Source organism: Opisthocomus hoazin, chromosome 6, assembly GCF_030867145.1.
Source record: "Opisthocomus hoazin isolate bOpiHoa1 chromosome 6, bOpiHoa1.hap1, whole genome shotgun sequence".
NCBI lineage: Eukaryota > Metazoa > Chordata > Aves > Opisthocomiformes > Opisthocomidae > Opisthocomus > Opisthocomus hoazin.
In genome coordinates this window covers 40,939,449-40,950,236 of record NC_134419.1, presented here as the reverse complement: position 1 = coordinate 40,950,236, position 10,788 = coordinate 40,939,449, and the positions used below count along the sequence as shown (strand labels likewise).

The 10,788-nt window shown below is 43.1% G+C and overlaps 1 protein-coding gene across 2 annotated transcripts in view; it reads right to left on the bottom strand.

Moving 5' to 3' along the window:
- Positions 1 to 794: 794 nt before the first annotated feature.
- The window catches only part of VCL (vinculin), a 53,702-nt gene continuing 43,708 nt past the window's right edge, over positions 795 to 10,788 (bottom strand). Inside the window, exons 17-22 of one of the 2 annotated variants that reach the window (XM_075422900.1) lie at positions 10,508 to 10,632; positions 9,997 to 10,182; positions 7,182 to 7,391; positions 4,797 to 5,000; positions 4,173 to 4,277; positions 795 to 3,321 (exon numbers count right to left, since the gene is read on the bottom strand). In XM_075422900.1, the coding sequence (XP_075279015.1) occupies positions 3,175 to 3,321; positions 4,173 to 4,277; positions 4,797 to 5,000; positions 7,182 to 7,391; positions 9,997 to 10,182; positions 10,508 to 10,632 (977 nt within the window). In that variant the 3' untranslated portion in view covers positions 795 to 3,174. The remainder of the gene's footprint in view (positions 3,322 to 4,172; positions 4,278 to 4,796; positions 5,001 to 7,181; positions 7,392 to 9,996; positions 10,183 to 10,507; positions 10,633 to 10,788) is intronic. The other variant, XM_075422899.1, reaches the window with a different exon arrangement.

Below are 10,788 nucleotides of genomic sequence, written 5' to 3'. Positions count from 1 at the left end.
GGAACGAGATGGTCTGTAAGGTCCCTCCCAACCCACACCGTCCTGTGACGCTGTGAGTAGCACAGCTCAAGGACTTGGAGGATGGCCTTGCTGAGGAATTGGTACTGCCAGCTTTTGATCTCCCCCCTCTACCTGTTCAGCTCTGGGAGTGACTGGCTGTCTCTCAGGTTCTCCTCTCTCAGGTATGGAGAGAACTGCGTGAATAGTACAAAATCGGAATTTTACCTTTTCTTACTAAATCCCCCAGGTGCCTTCCAGCACTGGGGGACTGCACTCAGACCTGCGGCACCAATCCACAAAGTCAGAACGTTACGCATGCTGGTAGACATGTTTAGCGAGAAGTGTTTGTAAGAGGTTCATACTGTGAAGGAGTGAAGGAAAGAGGACAGCGAGTCCATGCGCATCCCCCTTGCAATCGATTTGTGAAGTAAAATTCCAATGAACAGGGCAGTGGCCCTTCTTCCCTTGCCGACGGGATCGGGCAAATCCCAGTGCAAGGTTTCAGAACCTTGTTGGTGCTGCTGGAACAGATGGCCACCAGGCCTCGGGGGAAATGCCTGGTTTCTCCCGCTGGGCCACAGCTCCCAGTAAGTTCTTTAATTACTAGTTTTACCGGCACAAAAGGCAGAAACAACCTGTTTTAATCTTTGCCCGTTTGAGCAACTTAGCACTTCTTCCTGTTCAGAATATGTAGAAACAACCGTTCTTTTGCTTTAGCGTTTCTGCCGCTGTCACGTTTTGCTCGTTGCGGTGTTGTCCACTGCTCCGTTGACATTAACACGCACAAGCTGACATTTGTACAAATGCATTTTTATTGTTTTAAAAGAACCAAAAGAAAGGTTGAAAACATTAGACTATACAATACATTTTGGTTTATAAACAAAGTTTTATAGTGGTAAAACATTTCTAAGTGACATTCATGGTCTTTTTCAAATTTTTGCTGCATTTCCGGTCCGAAGACCAATAGTGTTCAAAAAAGCAGTAATTGCATAAGGTGGACAAGTATCTCAGCTTCTACAAAACAGTTCGAGAACTTACAGCAAACATTCTGGAAGAATATCAAAGGCAACCATGATTCGTAACTCTCCTGCAAACATTCCTCAACAAACAAAAAGTGATCTTTGGCATAAACAATTATGTATTAAAGGCATTAGTAATATTGCATTAATATCAGTAAGCAACTAAACAGTAATGCTAAAAAAAAAACCAAAACAAAATCTCACAGAGAAGCCTGAATTGGGGGGAGGAGGAAACGTGAGGAGCATTGAAAAGTAATACAGGAAGACTATTTAGAAAATCCCTTAAAAATAACCCCTACCTATTCAGTGTTATTTACTATTAAATAGAAATTACGACATTACAATTATGTTAAAGATCTGGTAGAAACCAACCAAACGCAAGACATTCAGGTTAAGGCTCTGGCACCCCTTCTGTCCTCTTCCTCTCGCAGGCAATTGCAGGAAGAGAACACCGAGGAAAGACCCGCAGTACCACATATTTTGTAATACCCAGCCCCAAGGAGTGAATTAAAGACGGACGCTGCTTTCTCTCACCAAGGTCAGTTTGAGGCAGATGTATTACAATCAGTTTAGCTTCCCTTTTTCGGTAACAGTGCAATGGGGGGGTGGAGGGGAGAACGTCCGGCTGCAGAACACCGCTCGCAGACAGGGAAAGGCTGGTGCCTACAGCGGGCGTCTCTTCGGGCTGCGCAGACCCAGCCGCTCTTCCACAAGGGCACTTCTGTTAAAGGTTGATCACGCAACGATTTTTTGCAAATCAAGAGGGCATCACGAGGTCAGTGCTGTTCTGGGCAGCAGTCTGCAAGCGTTCCTCGCAAACGTACAGAGACTCCCCCTAAAACAGTCGTTCGCTCTTCCGTCAAATGCCAAAAGAGACTCCGGAGCAATGAAACGAATGTGTGTGTGTACAGACATATATAGGCATGTTCAGTTATGGAAGGATAAAAGCATCCCAAGTCTACATTAGTAATGGGGGGGGGGATTTTGTGGGGTTTTATTGTGGTCTTGTTTGGGGCTTTTTTAAAGGTACACTTGGTTTAATTCACTGTTACTAGAACCTGAAAAAAGATTTTGAGCCTCCAAACGTCAAAACCAGTAAAAATATCCTAGTACGTTTAGTGTTGGGAACCGCCATTTGTAGCCATCGGACTACATAAAAAGGGTTTCGTGTCCCTGCAGCGCTTGGGTTTCAAAAAGCTTATGCATTGTTGGGAGCACGGGCAGTGAGGCAAATGGTCTTTTCTAATTAATTTCCCCTGAGTAGCTAGAATAACATTAGGTGGAGGGAAGAGGAAAAGAAAAGAGTAACTGCATGTTCTCATTTGGTTTTCCAAAGGCAAGAGCCAGCACGTGGCATTTTCTGGTCCTGGCCACGCAGGTAGCTTAAGAGAACCAGGATTTTTCCGCCCAATACATAGCTGAACTGAGCCTGAAGGAAAGAGTTCCACGACTGAAAGTCTCCAGGCGTGAGGCTCAAGCTGTTGGCAGGGTGCCACTACCACCCCCTGCGCAGTGCTGCGGTCCGGCGTGAGGCTTCTGGCATGCTTGCCTACGAGGGCAGCTCCAGAGTTTGTTAAAGCACTGTTCCAAACAGCAGCATTTTGGATATGGAATTTTAATCGATTTACAACTGTTCTGCTGGACTCCCCCTTTAATTAACACCCCCTCCCCCCACTTTCCACCTTTTCTGCATGGTTTCAGAACAGCCAACTAAAACCCTGTTGAAAAGTAAAATGTTTCTCTGTCAATGATTGTCCCTAAAGAACTGCCAAGTAACCACTAGTGTCCTAGACTCTCAACGCAAGCTTAAAGTGAGGTCCATGTGTTATATCGTCACATGGAAACTACCGGAACATACAGTGCATAAATGAAATGTGCTTCTGGGAGTACAGAATTCATGAAGAGAATCTTCAAAAGACAAAAAAAAAAAGATAAAAACCATCTACTGTTGGAAGGAATTTTGGGGTGTTCGATATCAAATGCGTTCCGAAGACATTTGAAATGCATTCTCATATAATTCATACCCTTAGAATGGGGCATTACCATAAGCTAATCTGAAGCTCATGTATACAGCACCTTTTGCTGTTAATATATCTCTTCTGTTTCCAAAAAAAGGCATTTTATGTTACAGAAAACAAGACTTTGTGGCAAGCATTTACTGATACCACGGGGTCTTTCTGACCCAGCGCAGAGTGAACCCAGCATCTGTTCTTATCTTAATGGACGCTGCTTCAGCTTCTCGCACAGTTTCCTTCACGGACTGCATGAGATTCTGGGCATTATGAACTAACATCTCCGTTGCCTGTCAAGAAAAAGAACAATTGCGGGTGTATGAGTAAATGCCACTGTTTCATGGGGCGGTAGGGGTTGGAAGGGACCTCTGGGGATCATCCAGTCCAATACTATGTGTTACATCTATATAATACATTTCACAATACTATGATCTGGAAAGCAAAGAAATTATGAGGTAACAGGTTTGAAAACAAATATAGATGTTTGGGACAGTAGCATGGAAACACTTGCGGACTCCCAGTGCAAGCATGAAGCCAGATGACTGCTGACTTAAACTATGAAAAACTAAATGAAACAACTGTTTTCAGTGTTATCCTGACTCAAACGAGACTTTCCCATTTCTCACTGTATATTTGCGCAAAATCTGGATTAAACCTTATAGTGTCTCCAAGTAGAATAATCTCAGAAGCCAAAATTGCAGGGTTTCAGCTGAAAACATGCATTTGGAAGCTAGCAGAAGTCCAAGACAAGGACTCGGGATGTTGTTGGTGAGTAACTATTTTCACTACGCTTCACCAGAGGGTGCTGCTGCTCCTCCCGTCTCAAACCTGCTGTCTTTGTGAGCCCAAGTTCCTGCAGTAGCTCGCTTTTTACCGTTACATCAAGGAGATTAAGAAGTTGTCGACATAAAAACTGGAACCAGCGTAGCTTTTTGGCTTGGGAAGGGTTGGTGTTCCTCTGTTAAACCGTAGCTTTTGAGCCAGAAACCAAGGTGCTACACTAAAATTATCTTCACTAAATAGCTGAGGTAAGCTTCCAAACATTGCGTTCCTAGAACATGTCTGATACTACACGTTGTCTATTTTTCCCCATAAAACTGGTCAACAATTCCACACTACCGTCAATTTGTACACCTCTTACCTGTTCCGACTCTTCATCGCTGATATTGGTTCTGCCCAGCATGGTGGCTTTGACAGTGGAGAGAATTTTCAGTTGTGTGCTGATGGTTGGGATTCGCTCACAGACCTGGGGAATGGGGATAAAAACACTTCACACTGTAAACTGAACCAATACATTGTATCTATTGTTTTTTCAGATAAGTTTTTTTGATTTTGGTGTACCGTTAGATGAGGAGCAAGCGCAGAGTGGATCTTATAACCTTCAAGACTATCTGACAAATCTTGGTAGGATACTTGAATCCTGTTTTACTTGCTATGAGAATTTTTGGGATGGAGCCAACATTTTTCCTTTCCTCCAGATACTCCTCAGGGGTCTGCTTGGTTAGGAATGGGATGACGTATATTTGGCTGAGACTCAAAAACTAAGGAGTGCTGTACTTCTGCTGCTATTCTGTGATACAAAGGAACGAGCAGGTGAAATACAAAGCAACGCAGGCAAGCTAATCCTGACTTTACAGAATATATATGGCTGTGGGCTCCTAAAAACAGACATAGAACTTGACCAAACTTCATAAGCCAAGGGAAGACTTACGTGTGATTTACTGCCACAACACCTGTGCTCCCTCACACAGAGTTAACCCGTTACCTGCAGGAGGTTTGTTCTGATGCGCTTGTCAGTGCACTGCTTTGCCACCTCTTTGGCTAATCGAGTGACTTCATCGGAGGCCTTCGCGATGTCCTTCGCGCACTGAATCAGGGCGCGCTTGTTGCCGCTCCCACCTCTCACCAGGCGCGACATCTCGGCCATGAGCAGTGCCATTCGTTTCGCAGCCGCAATGATGTCGTTGCCCTGAAGGGAACAGCGTGAGTCAGTGCCGGCGCCCAGACAGCCGCTGCACCAAAGCCACGACTGGGTGGCAGGCTACGTTTTGGTGGCAACCCCTTCAAGACGTTAAGGACGGAAGAACCATTTGTGAACACAGAAGAGGTTTCTTCAAGGAACAGGGAAGATCTGTACTAATTATAGGTTTCTGACATTTTTCTTCCTAACACTCAGGAAAAAAAAAGTTCACTTCAAAACTGGAAAAGAAGTGGTAAAGTGTTAGTTTGTCCATGGAATGAGAGTTACTGCTCTGCTGGCTAGGTTTTAAGGTAAAGCATGTTATTAGCATTTGAAATTCCAGATTCCCCCAAAAAAGCCCTTTTTAAATTTAAAAAAAGTGTGCTAAATAGCTTGTTAAACCAAATAGCACCATTGAAGTTAAATAGTGTAGTCGTAACAGTTGAGAATAAAATTCAGTGGTGTCTGAAACTGAAGGTGTTAAAGCATCAGCTATGCTGCTGTAATGCTGAAGGAGAAGTGGAAGAGAATCTAACACACAAAACCTATGTCACAGGTAATGTGGAAATGAGATTAAGCTATTATCTTTTTTTTAAAAAAAGTTATTCCTTGAAAATAAATCTCCTCTTTGACAAAATCTCCCCCTTTAAAATAAAGCTTCCAGGAGAGAACATGATAGTTCGAAAGATAATCTAGTGATATTTCTTACATTAAAATCCAGATTTCTTGTACATCAAAATTACAGTCACAGAAATATTTCTGAGAAATGTTTGAAACGTGGATTAAGTATGACCAAGGCAAAACCATCTCTTGTACACTGTTCCAGAGAGAAACCTAGTGCAAGAGAAAGCAGACCTAGATGATCAATTGTTAGTAGTCCGTTAGTATCTTGAGATTCGCCTTTGTAGAAAGTCGTTAGACAAAAGTGAACTACGTGGTGCCACGAAGCATTCCTATAGCGTGGATGAAATACTAGCAGAGTGAGTTTAAGTATTAGCACACTCTTTCCTCTGTATAATTCCACCGTTAATGATCGATGAAGTTCGGAGCAAAGAGTGCATGGCGAGAACCAGACTTGGCAAATGTATCCTCTGTCCCTGTGCACATACTTCCACGACTCACGGCTAGCAAGTTCAAGATGTCCCAGATATTTTACAGATACAGGCGACAAAAAGCTGAACTATTCGTTACCGTGACCTAACAGCTAAACAGTTTGCTAGTATATAACCAGCTAGGATGCAAATGACATAACACAAAGCTTTTCCGTGTTTTCACGTAGGAGGATCAAGAAATTAGGACCAGTGTCATTTACGAAGCCCTCTAACAAGTTATCCAAGCATCAGAATCTGAAAAGGACAAGAACATTTTGAAAGCCCTTTTTATTAAAATAGCTTAGCATATCTATCTATGCAAACATATACACACATGCCCCCCTAACCCTGGTTTGTTACGGGACACCAACCTCAGTTTTTGCAGCATGCTACAGATAGTGACCAGTCTTGCAACCGTTTGTGCTTAGGCAGCAGAGACAGGCTACTCATGAGCGTCTGAACCTGGGGTTAGACCACCACGGGTTTCCCACAAACACAACCTCAGTTCAGCAGCTACCAGCGTTCAGTGCGGCTCCTTCGTAACAAGAATTCTCTCAAGACCAGCAATTGCAATACAGCCAAGTGCAAGCCAGCAGACAGTCAGTCCTCTTCGGTACGCTTTTGCCATACAAAGCCATTCCTTGTCGGAAGGTATTTGGATGGATGGCACCAATGGCGGCAAAGCACAACAGACAGGTTAAATGACTTCTTGAACGCTGTATACTCTGCTGTAGCTAGAAGTCATTAAGAAACCATCAACCGCGGCTTCCCAGGTAGCCCAAATGAGTGGAAAAAAGAACAGGGAGGGAGGGAAGACAATCCCTACTGCAATTTGAAAACTGCCAGAACAAAGAAGAACAGGCAGGTGCAAAGGGAGAGGAAGCCTTTGAATATTAATAAGTGACCCAAACCAAGCTTCAACCCGGCACCAACAGACAGATCTAGCGAACTCGTGAAGCCACTCTCAGTCCTCTGAAGTGCAGACACGCTTGTTCATTCAGAACGGCGAGGCCCAGCAGGGATCAAGAGTGATGCAAATGTGTCAGCGTTCCGAATGGCCGGATGCACACAGATCAGTCCCCGGGGAGATCGGGAGTACCTTACTAGACCACTTGGTTGCTTCCCGATGCAGAGACTGAGCAGCGGCCAGCATGGGCTGGTTAACAGGCTGATTGGTTGGCATTAACAGCAGCTCAGGCTCGTAATCATCTTCAATGTCAGAGGGGAGAGTGAATTCAACATCTGCATCATCCTCCACATCTATATCTACACCAGCCTCAGCCGCTTCATTAATCACAGTCACATCAGGCTTTGCAGGTGGCAGCAAGGGTGGAGAAACAGGGGACAGTTAGTACAAGAAGCAGAATTTGGTAGAAGAGCATGAACTGAGCTGTCTGAGCGACCAAAACATCTTCTTGGTCTCTCCAGATCTGACAAGGCAGCTCCAGGCTCAGGTCAGAGAGAGGAGGGGAAGGAACACAAGATCAGCAGAAGGAAACAAACATTTCACCTGTGAACCAAAAGTTACCACAAATATCAAGAAGTTACAATTCAAAGATGCAGCGACATTGTTCATCTCAGCGTACAGCTGCTACGGACAGAGGCTGACTTGCAGACCAACATTTTTCTGGCAAGACAAGGGTGAAATGAATGGATTTTCTGTTTCAATGAACGCTCTTTTGACCACATGGAAGCAGGCAGAGCAGGTGATGACCGGTATTTGCGCAGACAGAAAGCTTTGCATGGAAGCCCGTTCACATATATGTGATGGGAAGAGAGAGCAGCAGGATCACAGAAAAACCACTGACACTGCTTGCTGCAGAGTGAAATAAAAAAAAATAAAGGTGGGACGGGAGACACTGTAGAAGAGAGTATTGAAGTACCGCAGATAACATGAAAAAGAACAAAACCGGGTTATGGAAAGAGGAGGTGATACCGAATGTTATGAATGCTGCGACTATTACAGTTCTTAAAACAGACTGAAACAGAATTAGTAGAACAAGAGGATAATGAAGCATATGATACAGTTTTGCCACCGTATGTTGTATCCATTACCTTAAAAAGAATAAAAAAAAAAGGATTCAAGCAAATACATTGTGCTAGGGTAGATCACAAGGAAAAGGTAAGTGGTATACCAACGTAACAATACAGGCATTTAATACAGCAGCATTTCAATACAAAAATATTCTGCAAGTTTCCTAACTGTATTTCTTTGACTAAAGCAAAGTGTGATAAATGTCAAACTACCCTTACCAAAAACTATGCATTTTCAACTATGTTTTGCTTAAGATACGGCCTTTTATAGCAAAAAACATCTACACCCACAAAAACACACAGAAGTTTCGGAAGGAAGTTGAAACTTTTGTATACTGCCACATCAACTCGTCTTCAAAGACAACTTCTGTTCAAGTCTTAAGCTAATGAAAAGTTTCCAAATATCCCTCATTCTCCAATCTATCCAAATGAGAGGGAAAGGCAGGGAAAGCTAAAGCAGAGCTTAGCTTTCAGAGACTACACAAAGGTTTTTAAACCTTCTTCCCCCAAAATAAACTGTCAGAATAGCTTATTGCTACAATGGGACTGCTAAAAAAGAATGAGAAGAACAAATGCTAGGCCAACTTGCTGCTTTGGTGGTCTCAAATTAAAGGAACAGCAATGAAAACAGTGTTTTATAGCCTAAAGACGCTAAAATTAGAGCTCTTTCATAACCAGCAAGGAGTTTTAAGGTCTGCTGCTTGGCTTTGATAAATATTTTAAGAGTTGCACTACCCAATTTAGAACTTATAGAGTAGTATGTATATAGTAAAAGCATTTTTTTACCTACAGTGTATTGGTAAGGTATCCATTTTGGGATTCAAACATCAAAACGCTTTTAGGAAGCTGAAATTAAGGCTTCTGGCCTCAAAACTGCTTTCAGAGATGACTAATCCATTCCAGTACTATCCTTTAGGTAATATAAATATGTGTTGGGTATAGCCATTAGTATGGGGGGAACAGAGCTTTTAAGTTTATGGAAGAGACACTCAAATAGCTTTGCAGGACTTCACTTGTATTTTATCAGTACTTCCAAAACACATGTTCCTTAAGCACAAAGCACTCAGGTTGATTCTGTATGCTATTCAAGTGTACTTTCTCATTCACCATCTAATTTGGTGGAGAAAAAAGGTGGAGATTTTAAAAGCCAAATTCTGATCTTTAATTTATACCCGCAGAAGCCTACATCTGAAGAAGTTCTGAGCTGCTGCCAGAGAAAAAAAAAAACGTCGCTCTTCAGGGAAAAAAGAAAAAGCGAAAGCAAAAAAGTGCCATTAGCATTTATAAGACTGACGAGTTCACCCTGCTTTGTCATAGCACTGAAATCATAAGGAAATGAAGGATTTTTGACCTTGACAGCGAGTGTGACTCGCGACAAAAAGGAATGAGACCGGGCCATCTATATATGGCTACTTTTCCGATCATAGCTGCAGCGGATTAACTGCAAAGGAACTTGCATCTCCTCCCAGAATTAAGACAAACCAGCTCACGATGCCTGCAGCTGGCATCTGCAACACCCATCCAGACTTTTCAAAGGCACTTAAATATAGCAGACAGCTTGTCAGCCCAGAAAGGCATAAGTATCAGTGGCTCTCTAGGCCATACCAGCATCAAGGATCACCAACAGCTTAGCATACAAGGCACGTTTGTGTTCACACGGGTATGTTAATAAAGCATTCTAGCAATTCTGAGTATCACAACAGTTGACCCTAGTTCACTCTGAACTTGAAAGGGTTTCTAAATTCCTCCTACAGCAGCGTTTTTACTCTCTGGTCTATAAAAGCCTTTCTCTGTCTTTGAGACAGCTGACTTCGAACCAAACACACTGATCCTTAAATAAATACTCCTTTTAGCACAAGATGCATAAAACAGCTCCTTACCTTGCTAGACCATTTCCGGGCTTCATCATGCAACTGCCTAGCAGCCATCATCATGGGCTGATTAATGGCTTCTCCTGCTTTCTGCTCTGGGAACTCTTCATCCTTTTCCTCAGGTGGTGGTGGTCTGGGTGGGGGAACCTCACCTTCTGGAAGGGGCGGTTTTGGAGGAGCGAGTTCATCAGTCAACTAAGAAAGGCAAAAATCTGATTCAGTGCAAGGAAACAGTACACGGGTTGAGTAAAGGATGGGGTCATGGCAAGACACAATCGCATGAGCTCACGCCTTTTTCCAGCTTTTCAAGTGCACCTGTTAAAGGAAATACCGTGTTTTAATCTCCTCTTTTGAAAGCTGGATTGGTGTTTTTTTACACTTAAGGCTACTTTGTATGCATGGCTGCCAGAGAACGCATTTTATTTCTAGGGAATAAAAATATACTGAAGTAATTTCAGTGTGCAATCCACACGTCACCCGTGACAAGGGTGTATTGTATTACAAACTATGCTGCACTTACATGAAGCTGCTCAAGGTCAGGAGGAGGAGGGGGAAAATCTGGTTCCTGGGGCTGGAAGGCTTCTCTGACTTTGGCCACAGCTCCCAGAATTCTGTACCCAGAGTCCAAGAAACTCTTCTGCAAACCTGAACAAAAATCCCATTACCAGTTTAAGAGCATTCTGTAATATTCAGAACTGCAACACTACATCAGAAAGTTACTTCTCTAACGTACTGTGCTGAGCACACTTATATCTGTGAAAACAAGATGTTTAAAACTTACCAAACTTTACATGTGTGAAG